At 30.8% G+C, this 16,383-nt stretch overlaps 1 protein-coding gene across 1 annotated transcript; it reads right to left on the reverse strand.

Annotated features, from left to right (window-relative positions):
- Positions 1 to 240: 240 nt before the first annotated feature.
- On the reverse strand, positions 241 to 6,658 carry LOC122517098 (protein yellow-like). Its single transcript, XM_043635468.1, has 6 exons — positions 6,376 to 6,658; positions 2,357 to 2,486; positions 2,111 to 2,273; positions 1,290 to 1,649; positions 622 to 810; positions 241 to 539 (listed from the first exon to the last, which is right to left on the reverse strand). Exons 1-6 carry the CDS (start codon positions 6,656 to 6,658, stop codon positions 354 to 356), a joined length of 1,311 nt encoding a protein of 436 aa, XP_043491403.1. The 3' UTR covers positions 241 to 353.
- Positions 6,659 to 16,383: the final 9,725 nt, after the last annotated feature.

Genomic DNA, 16,383 nt, shown 5'->3' on the forward strand with positions numbered 1-16,383 from the left:
TAGTTGGTGCATTTTTTTTCTTTTTTTCTTTGTTTCCCCCATTTTATTTACTTCTACCCCTACTTTTCTCTTCTATCTCGTTTTTTTTCCATTCTTTTTCTATAAAAGATCAACAAGAAGAAGAAGAAGAAGGAGAAAACGAAGTAGTCGTTGATCGTACAAACGACCGATTGTATTTAGATGGTTTGGTTCGAAAGTTTCGAGGCCACAATCCAAGAGAAACCTTTCGAAATCCTTGAATGGGGAAAAACGGGTGCTTCAATCCTTTATTTGAAATACATTTTATTCTTTATCTTATACTTATAGTGTTTGTTATTTTTTTTTTTCTTTCTTTTTTTCTTTTTCTTTTTCTTTCATCGGTCGCACCAAATGCGATTAGTGGTTATGTATTGCCAAGGTGTATTTTCGCATACAGTACCAGATATTGCTTGCCTGATTGGTACGGTTAATATTCTAAAGTTAACGTCGGTGTAATTCAACGACGAAAGCAAAAATACTGGCATCTTATCCGAGATCATCCAAAGCGTACCACGATTTATCTAAAAATTTGATTGATATATTTGTTTGTTTTTTGTGTAAAATATTTCTGATTTTTTTTGTTGACTTTTTTAAATCTTTTACCTTAACATCAGCTGGGAATAATAAAGCCTCGTCGTGTTTTGCCACTATCGCGTGATTGGCGGGTGTATATGGTAATTGTGAGTTCCAACATCCTACTGCATTTTGATCTACCAAATTAAAGAATTGCAAACCATTCTCGTCCATTACCGATGCGGTACAATGAGAGTTTGGTCCTCTTTCTTCCAATGCCTGTACAAAAAAGAAATAATATTATTATTAATTAATAATAAAATAATAAAGATTTGGATTGTGTTCTATCAGTAATTGTAAGTTTAATCAAATGATAAAAATATATAATATATAATAATAATATATATTATATATTTATAATAATATAATAATAATTTTATATGATGAAATTTTGAGAATCATTGAAATTCATTTGAAGTAAAATTCTAACACAAATACTTTTCTTAATCGTAATCACAAAATTGTTTCTCTTTTACGAATTAGTGAACTATTTTAGATTGTTTATATATATAATAAACTTGATCGATTTACATGCTCCCATTACTTGTGATGTCATTTCGTTTACGTTTCATAAGCGTCGAAACGAAAATTGTAATAACGAAAACCGGTTTAAAAGTCACTCGCTAAGATATCGCGAAAGAAGAATTAAAGTAACAAGAATAAAGATAGAAAGTAAGAGAAATCGTAGTTTCATTCACCTGAAATTCGTGATAGCTGTCCTTCGCAAGTTCTTCGTTTCTCAGGATTTTAGTTGAAACGGCAAATTCTCTGTTGCTACTTAACGGATGGAAAAATAATGTTCTATAGCCGTCCAATGCAATTGGAGAAAGACTCATACCGAAAATACCTTCCTCACCCCATTGAAAATTAAGACCACCTATATTGTAATCACCGGCAAGTGGATCGGGCATGAAATAACTATGAGTTATTCTCCACGATTTGTTTTGTCCCCAAGAATAAACTATTAATCCGTAACCAAGTTCATCCGACATGTAGGCAAATGCATCATCGCAACCACCCTTTCCAAGATCAACGGCTATGTTAGCAATGAAAGTATTCTGTAAAGAAAAAAAAATGTACAGAAGATTATTATCAATATATATTAAACAAATATAAATTTAATATGTATTTATAAATTTGTATTAAACATTTTTTAGACAACTTTCCGATAACTCGGGTTCATTGATCTGTGCATTGAAAGTAAAAATTCAATTAATTTCTATTAGTGAATCTATAAACGAATTTATAAAACGAAAGAGATGTTGCAAATATTTCTCAACGTAATAATTTTTTTTTTAATTTTATTTATTTACTTAAATTCTTAAATTAAAAAATTAATTTAATAAATTAAATTAAATAAATTAAAAATTACTAAAACTTTAATTATTTATTTAAATTCATTTAAAGAGTACGTTGTTATTATTTTTCTCATTTGGATTGAATAATGTGATCGTTTATTAAAAAATAAAAAAATAGGATAAATAAATTATCGTTGTATGTAAGTGATTATATATTATACCTGATTAATATCGTCCGGACGTAATCTGTATTGTCTCAAAATTTTATCCGTTGTCAAGTCAAAAATGTTTAACGTGTATGGACATGCTTGTACTGTTGTATCTCCAATTCCAATAGTACCAGTATCCAAAACCCATAATCTATCGCAAACGTCCGCGTGTATTCTATAAATAATTTTATTTATATTAACAAAAACATTAAGAGTAATATTTTTAAAGTTTTTTGTTTGTTCTCACAGATTAATTACCTATATGCAGTAGTTAACCCAGATCCACAAGCACCAGCCTTATTTTGAGCCCAATTTGGATATGGAATAAGTTTAGGTGAACCACCAATATATTTATCCAACGGTATGTAATTCAATGTCGCTGGTATACCTTCAAATATATTTATAATTTTCGAATTTTGTTTAAAAAAAAAAACATGTATTTAATCATACGTATAATCGATATTTTGAAAATTAAACGATCGTGTTAACGTTTCGTTAAAAACTATTTAATTTATTTATAAGATACTTTGATAAAAAATTTAAAATATAAAACTCATAATAATTATTATATCAAAAGCTCATTTGTTATTCATACTTTTGTAATTCTCCCTATATCTGCATGCAATTGGCTAATCCAGTTGATCTATTTTTTTTCCGATAAATTATACAGAATACTCGTTATACTAATGAAAGATTATTCGGCACGAAAATGACAGATTGCATTTGTAAAAACGTGCACGAATTCCGCAACATTTTTCAAACGAAAATTCGAATACGAATAAATGAATAAATTATCGTCTTATTTGTAATTTATATAGAAAAAAAAGAAAAAGAAAAAGACAGAACTATGTGCAAATGAATTTATGAAAATTCAAAAGTGTTGCAGTATATATAATTATAATATTATCATATCCTTTTTCCTATTTACGACTATCTGTCATTTATTTATATTTTTATTTCTTCTCTCGCGTCATTAGAAAGTTGTAATTTCGTGAATGTTCTTATACCCATTTATTATACTGTCATATCGTATAACTTCTTACTGCAACATAAGTTCAAACCGTACGTTTTAATTTCATATATATTTTCCTTTTCCAAATTTTGTTCTCGAAAATTAATTGTTTAATTAATGAAGCGTAATAAAAGAAGAAGAAGAAGAAGAAGAAGAAGAAACAAATTGCTTTCTGTTTTTTCTCCATTGTCGTTCACGAATAAAAGTAATTTTTAATCGAAATCAAATTGGAACATCTCTCGTTGAGATTATTACAACCCGATAATTGGCTTAATTTAAAAGATTTCGTTTAACGCGTATAATTTTCGTATATCTGATCGAAATAAATTTAATAACCATTCCATATTGCTCGAGTAATCGAGCGTGTTTTCACTAAATGAGATAATCGAAATGAATCCTTTGCTTTACGAATACGAACTGAATTATGATTCGTAAAGTAAGCTTTTATTGATAAAAAAAAAAGGAAAAAAAATTAAATCAAACCGATTCGAGTGATAATAATTAACAATAATTTATTAATCATACTTGATTGTAAAACATTTATTAGAAGTTATCGTTATTTCGATAATTCATAAACGTAACGAATTGAATTATTTATATTATTGCTCGTGTGAAAAACATTTGTTATTTCAATGAAATATTATATTAAGATATACATTTTAGATTGTAAGATCTACATAGTATTTGAAAATTTATCTTTTTAGCAAACTTTATAGTCTTCTTTCAACTTATCACAAGATAATATAATAATTTTCAAAAAACACAATGTGATATTTCGTTATACCTAACTCAATTCGTGAAATAAATTAAGTACACGGTGTTTATTTAATATAATTAGTATACTCGATATTTTCTATAGAATAGTATACTCTATAATTTAATTAGTACACCCGTCATCCTATCGTTCTAACACGATACAATTTAAAACTTACATTTCTACCAAAATCTAACGAAAAAAATCGCATAATCCGATTGGAACAAATCGTTGACACGAGGGATTATTTTGTCGCGGATGAGTTCATCGAACACGAAAAGTATTAAAAGAAGGTTCCGACGAAGTCTCTTTCCCTTTTTATTTTTCATTTTTATATTTCCCCCCCCCCCCGACTCTCGTTTCCTCTTTCCTTTCTTCTTTTCTTCCCCAAACCCCGTATCGGTGCTCTCTCTTAGTAAGTTCGGAGCCCACGGTGAATCTGAAGTTACGCGAAAGAATGGGACAAACACCAAAGGGCGCATAAAAACCTGCCCTAAAGACAATGGCGGTCACAGGCAGCCAGCCAGCCAGCCAGCCAGCCAGCCAGGTAAGCAGGCATACATACAGAAAGGTTTGTGGGTTCGTTTCGAAAGCTCCTAGAAACTGAACGAAAAGGAGGAGGAGAAAGAGGAGGAGGAGGAGGAGGAAGAAGAGGAGGAGGAGAAGGATCGAATGAGAAGAAAGAAGAAAAGCCAGAGCAGCTCGCTATAATTTCCCCCTCCCCTGACCCTCCCCCTCCCCCTCAGCGGTTCCCTCTTCCGATAACTATTGTTCCCTTCGCGAATCTACATCCCAAAATACCGGCAGCAGCACCTTATTCTCACCTTTAAATTCCTTTTTATCCACGAATTTATTCGAGGACACACACACATACACGCACACACACACATATGCACACAATTTTATTCTCTTTTTCTTTTTCTCGTAGAAAACAATTCTTTTTTTAATTACAAAAGAAACGACATTTATGTCGAATACGAACCTTTTTTAATCTTTATTTTTCGTTTACACATATATCTATCACATTATGATTTCGATGATACGTAATATTAGTTTTGAAATACCAATCGCTTATTTGTTTTTAGGATACCTTGTATATTCAAATCAAGATACACAAAATACGTATGAATTAAATTACGAGGTTTCAACGTAATTCCAATGATTTGGGGGAGGGTGGGGGTGGGGGGAGGTTAGGTTATACGATAGGGAAGAATTAAAAAAAATAATAGGAATAAAAAAATGAGGAAAGGGATAGAAGAACGTACGAGAGACAGTGAAACAGAAAACATAGAAGAAAAGAACGAGAGAGAGAGAGAGAAAAGCAAAAAGGATGAAACACAAACGTAGATCGTACACAGCGTGCCGCCATTATTGACCATCCGTGTTTAGTACAATGGCATGGCGTGCGCCAATGCATATAATAAATATAAAACACGTAACGAGGGGGGTGGGAGGGTGGCAGGGGGGAGCATGCTAAGGGCTCTGATAAATGCCACGGAGGAGGGAGTGAATAAACCCAGGAAGAAGAGGGCTGAATTTCGTACGGCCCTTAGTGATGAAGAAGAAGAAGAAGAAGAAGAAGAAGAAGAAGAAAGAAGAAGAAGAAGAAGTTGGGAGCTTTCTTGAATCAGAGTGAGACAACAGGAATGAAAGAAATAAAGAAATAATAATAATAATAATAAAAAATAAAAAAATATAGAAGTGAGCTCTAGCTCTCTCTCCATTCAAGTTGCTCTCGCGGTTTTCGGCATTTTTTGTCGCGAACCGGAAGTCGCCCAGACGAGAGATTCGTACGTATACCCCTTCCCCTCCCTCCCCCTCCCTCCCTTCTCTTTCTCCCTTCCTCTCTCCTGCGACACTGGCCTTGCCTCCCCTTCTATAGTTCTCTTACGGACTTCCGGTTCCTGACTTTGAGACACGTATGATCATCAGCATGAGCTAAAGAGCACCGAAGGTTCGGTCCAACCCTTTTTATGTTTCTACTTTTCTTTTTTTTTCTTTTTTTTACTTCGATATTCAGATCAAGATGAGTTCGAGTTTTTTATATTCTATAATAAATATTTGTTTCATTCGTTTAAAGGGTTATTTATATTGACAGTAGTGATTAACATTTAACGTAACCAATCATTTGTAAGGATATGATAATTTGTACAAAATTTCGATAAAAATGCATAAAATGTAAATATATTATTCATTTTTAAATAAAAGAAGGTATATATTTTGTTAACCATTCAATTGACTAAAATCTTATTCTGTATTTTTTTAAAGTAGTCATTCGACCATTTACGATAGGAATAGATATATATTAAATTTCGATACGTTTATTGTTAAATAAAAATGAGTTTGTTAGTTAAATTATATAAATCGATGAGTTAGGTTATTCATTTAAAATGAATCGTATTATTTCTTATAAAAAAATGTAAAAAATAATAGAATACGAATATGACACACACACACACACAGACTAATGGAAAGATTTTGAGTTGAAATAAATGATTAATGACAACTTACCATTTCGCCACCTTGGAACTGTGACGAATAGCTTGTTACGCCATATTTCTATTCCTACAGGTAACGCATTCTCAGGTATATATTCTCCCATTGACATTGCGAGCTTTCTACTCGACTCGTCGGGATATGCAAAATCTAAAATCTTCCAGGAATATTTTTCTAAAAGCGGAGCTGGACCGAAATGAGTAGTGTCCCATATTCCGAGATCGTTACTTGCACAAATTCCAGTTACAATTGCGGATAGTACGTAACTGAGAATGATCAATTGCGTCGAGAAATTCATTTTTCTTCTCTGCGACATTCGTCGTCCTTTTTTTTCTACGGAGAGGGGAGGGGGGAGAAAACAAATATTTTCAAAGATTTTGTTTAACCAATCGAATTTTGTGATGGATGTTTATATCAAATAAAAAGAAAAAAAATAATTTAATTGTTTATCGTATATGCAAAATGTTATTAATAAATAAATATTTGTATTGTAAGGATTCATTCGTCGTCCTTTTTTTCTACGGAAAGAGAAAGGGGAGGGGGGAGAAAAAAATATTTTCAAAGATTTTGTTTAACCAATCGAATTGTGTGATGGATATTTATATCAAATAAAAAGAAAAAAAATAATTTAATTGTTTATCGTATACGCAAAATGTTATTAATAAATAAATATTTGTATTGTAAGGATTCGAATGAATATTCAAAATGTATTGGTCAATCATTACGATGAAAATGATTTAACTGAAATATCAATTAAATACGAGATACAATTTTGCAAACTACTTTCTTTCTTTTTTTCTTTTCTTTTTTTTTATTGTCACGCTTTAATTCATAGTTATTAATCGATACTACGAAATGAATAGGAGATAAATCGAAACGAAAGACATATATGAATGAATATATGTATATATGTGTGGTATATGAATAATTCGAAGGTTAAACGACAGAAAAGAAAGGATCAGAAAGTGAGTGTGAAATTTTTGGTTCGATCTGTTACGTAAGACGAAAGTTATTCTGAGTCTTTTAATATCACATGCTCCAATTCTCTTCATAACGTTTGAATATAATACAAAAATGTATATTAACGAGAGTAAGAAATTCTTGCAATCATTTATTGAAACATGTCTATAAAGTTGAAAGATTATTTCTTGTATATTTTATTACATAATTAAATAGTGATATTAAATAGTTAATGAAATTTTCCTGTAAAAAAAAAAAAACAAAATAAAAAATTAATAACGGAGAAAAATATTTTCGTCGTATACGCTGTAAATTATTTCCGATATATATAAATAGTACTTTCTATATTCGCATGAATTCTTCCCCCTATCTAAAAACTGGTTTTACGTTTCTGTCACGTTACTTACTACGCGTTTGAAACCACGTGGTAATTCTAAACACGCGAAATACAATGTAAGAGAAATATATTTTTCTCTATTTATATTTGCAATTATTTATATAAAAATAATAATTAATCGACGAAGAGAGACGACGCAATAATATCGTTGATTATTTTTATAAATTTAATCGTTGATTAAAGTGAAAGTCCAAGAAGTCATGCGGTTTTTCGAAAAAAAATTAAAATCATTCCGATGCTTTCTCCACGAGTACGGAATCATTTCAAATTTGTCTGCAAAAATGATTTCTATTTAAATATAAAATTAGACGAAGTAACTGAAGGATGTAGAAAACGTTTAATAAATTTATACGAATTCAAAAAAATCACACTCAAATTTAATCGACACATTAGAAATACCTGCCGATAAGATAATAGAATAATAAGAACAAAAAAAAATATAAATCTCCGTTTTGTTAAACCTTCGTACAACACTAAAGATTTGTATTGTTTTTTTTTTAATTCAAATTAATATATATAAATACGATAAACGTTAAAAATTTCAACTATTCTTAGTATCATTAAAAATGATTACATAGTATTATCGAATAATAATTTAATAAAAAAAAAAAAAATACGCACTTATATATCGAAAAACGTATATTTCGGTTAGATGTTGTTCTAAATATTCGTAGAATCAAATTGAGAAAGAAAGCACTATTAAAAGTCACCGACGAATAATGCAGGTAAACTGTGGCTTCTTGTAATTGAGACGGGTTATATATGTAGCAGAAGAGAAGGAGACCTTACAGTGGGCTCGTTTCACCTTCTTCTACGTCACGAACCTCAAGAGAAATGTATCTCCCGGTGCGTTGGTAGTTTCGCAAATTGAACTTCGTTAGAACATACCTTCCTTTCGACTTTTGAGGAAAGTAGTATTACTCTCGTCTCTTCTTTTACTAGAAGTTTTTTTTTCTTTTTATAACTCCCATAACGCAAGAAAAAAAACTAAACCCGAACATCGTTATCCCATTATTACTTCACTATTACGGAAATATTTAACTGTAATCCACCCTCGGATATTATGCACATATTTATTTTTTTTAATTCTAAATTTTCTAAGACTGTATTTATTGGATTATTATTATTATTATTATTATTATTTTATCAATGATTAAACATTTAATTTTAATTTCATCAATATTTTTCTCTCTCTTTGTTAATTTGCTTATTTTAATTGTATGATATTCGTATAATGAAAATTTATAAAGTACCGCAATTGAAACGGTGAACGAATCTATTTATATTTACTAGTAATTTCCTATAGACAGAATATAGTTTTCAAGGATAACTGGTCTTAGTACAGTAAACATATTTTAAATAAATTATTTCAACGACAATGCACTATTTACACAAGTAATTTATGAATCGTTTTGACATTGATAAACAAGAAATTCAATTTAATGACGTAAATATCATACGTAGATAGGCCTGAAATATAAAGTGTGTTTTAAGATAATGGATATACGAAAGATATGTGTGATGCAATATTCGTATAATAAAAAACACGTTAATAGCATTTTTCAATGGCATAACAAACTTCTGTCAAAGTTTTGCAAATTTATATAAATTCTATCGACATATGTGTATCAATGTAAACATCCGCATTCGTATATTTGTAATTTTTAGAAAATTTATTACATTACACGAGACTATTTCACCGTTTTATTACACAGCTGTCGAGCAAATTTGTTTGTTTGTTTTGTAGACTTTTTGAACGTATTGCACAATTTGATAAAACTGGCAAATGGCGAAAGTGCATCAAAGCATGAACGAATGTGTAAAAAAATAAATGCGTGGGATAAATGATACATGGAATTATTCGGGATTATAATAAATGTAAATCAATGAAATCTAGTGCTGGAATTTTAATTTAAATTTTCGCAACGCGTCGAAGATTGAAAAAATTTGAAATAAATATAGATACAAGTTTTAAGAAATTGAATAAGAAATTATCGAAATACGAATAAATTCGTATATAATTCGAAATTGTTTTTATACTTAAATAATATAAATTAAATAATATTACATCTCTATTTCTCGCGTAATAATCATTTAACGTAACACAGTTCCTGTATTATAAAAATTTAATTAGAAACAAAGCATTGAAAAAATATGTTCGCATTTAAGTCGTAACAAAAAACCTGGTTGCAATAAAACTAGTAGAAAATCGTAAAGATTTACCATATCATTGTATCTAATTATGCCATTTCTGCTATTACTTCTAATAATGCGAGTTTCTAATTTATTAAAGTTTGACACAACGATAGCATCTTATTTCATTTGGTATCGGAATCAATCGATCATAAATTAAAATTATTGCTAGAAAGTATACTGAATGCGGAAAAGTTTAATGAATACGTTTTGAGAGAGAGAAAGATAGAGAGAGAGAGAAAGAGAGAAAGAGACAGAGAGAGAACAAAAAGACCATTCATTAATTGTAACAAGCTAACGAGAAAAAACTGTATTATATCTCATGGATGATCGGTTACGAAGAATGAATATCTGTGTGCGTTTACACTTACGCATTCTTATGAATCCGCAAGGAATTGCACACATACACAAGCGGACATACAAACACACATACATACAGAGAGAGAAACAAGACACTTTTCCTCCTTCCGTGATTTTTTATTAATCGTTAAGAAAGCGAATTCTTTTGAAGAGTAATCAAAACTGCTTGTTGATTTAATGCAAAATCAAAGCGCACACTTTAAACGTGTAATTTCAGTTTAAATTATTATTACTACCCTCTTTGGTTACTTTCGGCGTTAACGAGCATTCCAATTTTAAGGTTGCGAACGTAATCAACTCGACAGTTTGTCTTTTCTTTTTTTATCTTTTCCTTAATGATAACCTTCGAAAAGGAATATTATGAAATCGAGTCGAGAAATTGTTTCTTTTTTCTTTTTTATATAAAAATTGACACGCACAGGTAACATAAATGATTTAAATTCGTTTCGATAATTAGCTTTATTTCATTGCGAATGATTTTGTTTGCAAAGAAAATAGAAAAACAGAAATGCATTCTATGCCAATGCTTTTCTATATTTCGCAAAACAATGATATCGATCTGTCGAGTGATCGATTGATGACGTTTATTGTCTACTCGTTAAATACGAATGGCAATTAGTGCTACGAGAAAAAAAGTGTATTATCTCAGGATTTATCTAACATCGATCTTTAAAATGTTTCCCCCTATTTTAATTATAAAAAAATATTTTAATTATTAAAAAATATATTAATATATATTTTTTTTTTATTTAAAAATTATTCTCTACTTCTTATTCGTAATATCAATTAATTGAATTTCATTTAATTTCCATTTATTAAGGAATAAAATTGAAACCCCGATAAAGCAACCATTTCTTTTACCTATATACCGACCTAGCTTATTTTACAATTACCCAAAGCGATAGTAATCAATCGGGTAATGACAGTATTTCTTCGTTAACGTCTTTAAAGTGAAATACCATTCATGAAAGGCAATGTCAAGTTGTTAGAGATGCAAGACTCAGTTTGCATTAGTGTTTATACACGCGTGCATACACATACGTGATAGCAAAAATAAATACAAAAATATAGACTGCCGTTGTTTTTTTTTTTTTTTTTTTTTATATTCGTCTTATGTGTTTCACGGTCCATCGCCTTCGATTTATTATCGGATCGTATCGTATGTCTGTGATTGAAAACAAAAAATACCTTTTACTGTCAAGCCGTTAACCAACCATCCACCGCGTTAAAACTTTATGTCTTTTTGCCTGACATAGATTCTTTTTTTTTTCTTTTTAAGAACGGGTAAACAGATTTGACGATTCGATAGAACTGAGACAGGTTAATGCCCACGTAATCGGGACCCGTTTGATACTCGGTAGTCGTTCTACTAGGGCAAACCAGTGGATTGCAAAAAAACAAAAAAGAAAATTTCTTCTGATCTCGTGACATACTATTTTTTTCTTTTTTCTTCTTCTTTTTTTTCCTTCTTTCATCATCAGATTCGGTCTCTAATATACATACGCAAGAGTATGTATATTAATCTTACCGTGTAGGAATCTATTAAAGAATCTATTTAGAAGAACAAAAAATATAGAACACTTTCTAGGTAAGTATCATTGATTTTAATATACATATTATTATTTTTAATATTTGATAGTATCCAAACACGTGCACGTTTTGCATAATTAAGAGGACTGGTTCTAGGAAAGATATATATATATAAAAAAAAGGAAAGGCTTAGAAACAGGATATTCTGTTCCTCTGTGTAAATAGAAAGTATGCATATAGAATTAGTTGAAAAAAAAAAAAGAACGGAAGCGGAAAAATTGTAATTATGTAATTAAAATTTCTTAATGACAATAACGTTTACGTTTCTTATCGTTTACAAGAATATCGTTTACAAGAATATCGTTAAAGCAAAATTATGAGGTTCTATTAAAAAAAAAAAAATCGATAACATAGAAATTTTTCGGGAAAAAGTAAATAAATTTAAATATTTACATTATCATGTGTCCATGTGTGTATCTTCAAATTATCTATGTATAATAGTTCGAACAATTATAAGATATAAACCGCGTTAAAAATAAATCACCTGTACGAAAAATCGCATTGATTAAAAAATAACAGAACGGATCATTTGGTGTTAAATTATCCTCAACAAAGACATTAGATAGAACGAAATAACAATTGAATGAGACTAACTAACGTGTTTGAAGAATTTTTATAAGCTCAATTGAAAAGATAATATAATTATCCTTTGAAATTTAGTTGGAAGAACGTAGTATAATTATCGAGCTAAATTATGTTGGGCGTACAAAGACCATAAAAGGTTCAGCAAAAATAGATTTCAGTTCTTCAAACGCAGTGTTGAAAGTAGATCGTGTTCGTGTCTGGAACCTGCTTGGGAAATGTTTCAATTTTTATGGTAAAATTGAACATTTATAATCTTTCAACTAATATTCATAATATAATATTGTTGATACAAGTTTAACGATATTTTGCGATATTAATTATTGAGATAAAAATATATAAAATAAAACGAAAAGTTCCGGTTTTATTTATGGTTTAACTTATTTTTTGTTTATAATATTACTAGTTTACAAATTATTATTATTCCTAATTATACGTTATTCGATACGATGTCATAATATCAACGAATCGTTTAAATTGCGAATTACTCGAACGGATATTAAAAAATAAAAAAACAAAAATTAAAAAGGAATTGTTTCTTTTTTTTTATTATACTTTTTAAATAATTTTTTAAGGCATATATGGTATCGAAAGAAGTTTAGTTATTAGTTTTGAAGTTAGAAAACCTTTCAAAAATCAACACTCATTACTACGAAGCCGTGAAACCTGCTAGTTAAATTCTAGCACGTAGCAGCGATTTTCTTTCTTGATAAGGAATAAAGAAAGAAAAGCAAACGATCGCGTGTATGTTGATCTTCTCTTACCGTTTATACAGGTTACCTTAAAAGTCACTTATTCTATTTCAATTTTTTCTTTTACAATTTGCAATCTGTAAAGATACTAGTGGTATCATTAGTATGAAGACAAATGCATAACTATGATTCAAATTTCATAAATCCGTTTTTCTTCATTTCTATTCTCAAAGTAGATAAATGACTTTTAAAACAACCTATATATATGTATTATGTTTTTCCGTATATACATATAATAGACTACAATCGTAAGATTCAAATGCAATTATGAATAATATCAGCGTACATTTTTATATTTTTATTATGCTTCTTATCACGTGCATTAGGTGATCGTTATGTAAAAATCTTATCTTTTACCGTATTTTCTATTTCCTTCAAACAGAGAAATTTTTATTTATAAGAAAGTTAAAAAATAAACTATTCGTTAATTATCGTTTTTAAGTATTCTTAGAATTATTATATACATATTATTATGTAAACTGAAGAGAAATCTAAACTTCAGAATAAAATTTCCACACGGGGGTGGAATTTTCTCTTGAAAATTATTTTTACGCGAATGTGAATAAGAAAATTCGAAATGTTTCATAATATAACGTAATTTTATCGTGAAAAGCATGGTTAAACATAAATTAGAGCGTTGTAAGAAAAAATCGTGTGGTAGCTGAAAGGCTATAAAAATAAATGATCCGATATATAAAGATAATAATAAAAAAAAAAATAATAAAATTTAATCGAAACATTTCTATGCGTATAATACATATACGATTTAGACGAATCGGGTATAACTCGAAAGGATAATTTATTGACGAATATACAAAATGTAAAATAATAATAGAAGGACAAAAGAAGAGTCTCGTTGAGGCGCTCATTAAAAGAGAGAAGAAGGAAGAGAAGGAGCATTTTAAGCGATCCCCGAGGACGTTCACAATTTGCTCTCGGCACGGAGATGCGATCAAAGGAGCCGAAGAAGTCTTAAAACTCTTGGAAGGCGAGTACAACTTCCTCGGGTTTGGAGCAACGTACGAAAGCGAGGAGCGGCTTCGATCCAACGATCCTCTTGGCACGTGTTTTTTTACTTTAGGGAGAAGAAGGGCTCGTCGTCTCACGTTTTCTGGCACGCGTATGCGCCGCTTCTGGTGGGGGAGAACGGCGCGCGGCCTTAACAACGGTGCCGGTGGTGGTGGGGGGGATGCGCGCGGCCTTAACAACGGTGCCGGTGGTGGTGGGGGGATGCACGCGGCCTTAACAACGATGCCGGTGGTGGGGAGTGGTGGCAAGAAAATAGGACCTCTCGCTTGGTCTTCTTTACCCCTACCGTTCTACCGTTCTACCCGGGCCCGCAACGTCTTCGAATCCTCCCGCCGCTTATTTTGTTGCAAGACGAGCGCCGGCCGAACGCATACACGTAATACTCTAACATGTTCTTCTTCTTCTTCTTATTCTTATTCTTATTCCTCTTCCGATTATATTTATGTACCGCCTGAAACCGCTTAGGGTGGAAAAAAAGGGGAACGCCGTGCAACATTGGTTAAAATCGATCCAGTGATGTAATTTCTATTTCAATACCCGACTTTTAACCCTTCGACGAACAATAGTCGCGTTACGACTTTTTTTAATTATCGATATCCGAACAATTTTGATCTATTTCTTTTGTCTTAGGATCGAGATCAAAATAATTTTACAACTTTCACTTTCGTAGATCATTTTTTTAAATATTCTTATATGAATTCATGGAAACTTTATGGTATTTGTATTTTGTATATTGGATATAAAATCATGATCGAAAAAATATCGTATACGTTATTGAGTTTATATACACACATATATATATATATCAATTTGTACGATTGAATTATATTATATTTTTTCTTTGAAATATTTTGTTCTGATAACAAAAAAAAAAGAGCAAGAAAATTATCAAAGTTTTATCGGGGGTTGCTCGAAAGATACGGTACTGTCGATAAAGAGAGAGAAAAAAAAGAAAGATAGAAAGAAGCGAGGAGGGTTGGAGGGAGATAAGAGAGTACAGAAGAAGGAGGCAGGTGCACGAATTTCATTTGGTGTTCTGGCGAACAGCCTCACTTTAGTCCTAAAGGTACGCGCGCCGGCCTCTTCGCAATTTTGTCCTTCGTTTTCATGCACAAACGTTTTCGTTGTACTCCAAAGAAAGAAGCGGTCACTTAAGAAACATTCCTTTTTCCCCTCCCCCTGCCTGATTTTTTCTTTTATTTTAGTCTTTTTAGATTCAAATTATTCTTACCAAAAGGTAAATATTTATGCAAACGTACAACAGTTTTGGATAAATAATAAGCTCGTAATTTACGTTGAAAATCATGTCGAGAATATAAAAAGAAATAAAAAAGGGGAAAGAGATTCTTGACGTTACCGTAGTAAGAAAAGGAAAAAGAGAAAAAAAAAAAGAGGAGAAAAATTGTGAAATGGATATCGTGGTAGACGTCAAAAGATTACTGTCAAAGAATAAAGAATATCTTCGTGAAAGAGTGAAAGGTGGTGAATATGTAATACACGACAAAAATAAAACCATATGAGATTTCGAAAAAAAAGGGACGAGTTAAGGTAAGAGAGAAAGGAGATGGTTTAGTTGAAGTTAATTTATGATTAGAAAGAAAAAAAACATTTAAAAAAAATCGGTGATCCATATCGAGCACAGAAAAGAATACGTGTTTGAAGGAATCCTTAGATTTGAAAAAATGATTATCATAGAACACGATAGAAAGATAATATCAGAAAATCTTGAGAATCATGCACGAACTATGAAAGAACAAAAGAACACAAAACTACAAATTCCTAGAAAGGTATAAAATAATTTGATACTTTCCAAGGTTGTTATATATATATATATTCATTGCGAGAAGATAGACAAGTGGAAGACTCTCTTAGTTCCTGCAGATCTGACTCGATGAAATACGGTTTGTCCAATTAAGTTGCGATAATATCACTGCTGGACCTGGGTGGCGAGTTTTGAAACGACTTCATTAGACTACCCATAAAATTCATTGGGTCGTCGTCGTTCGTTCCTTCGTTCGTTCATTCTTTACTATCATTCTTTCAGCCGTTCGTCCGTCCGTTCGTTCGTTCGTTCATTTGTTCATTCGTTCGTTCTATCGTTGTGAAACGAAAGGAAGGTTTTTGGCCGGGTGTCCATAAACAGGTCGGAAAGACAGGTGC

Source organism: Polistes fuscatus, unplaced genomic scaffold, assembly GCF_010416935.1.
Source record: "Polistes fuscatus isolate 324 unplaced genomic scaffold, CU_Pfus_HIC Scaffold2, whole genome shotgun sequence".
Classification (NCBI taxonomy): Eukaryota; Metazoa; Arthropoda; class Insecta; order Hymenoptera; family Vespidae; genus Polistes; species Polistes fuscatus.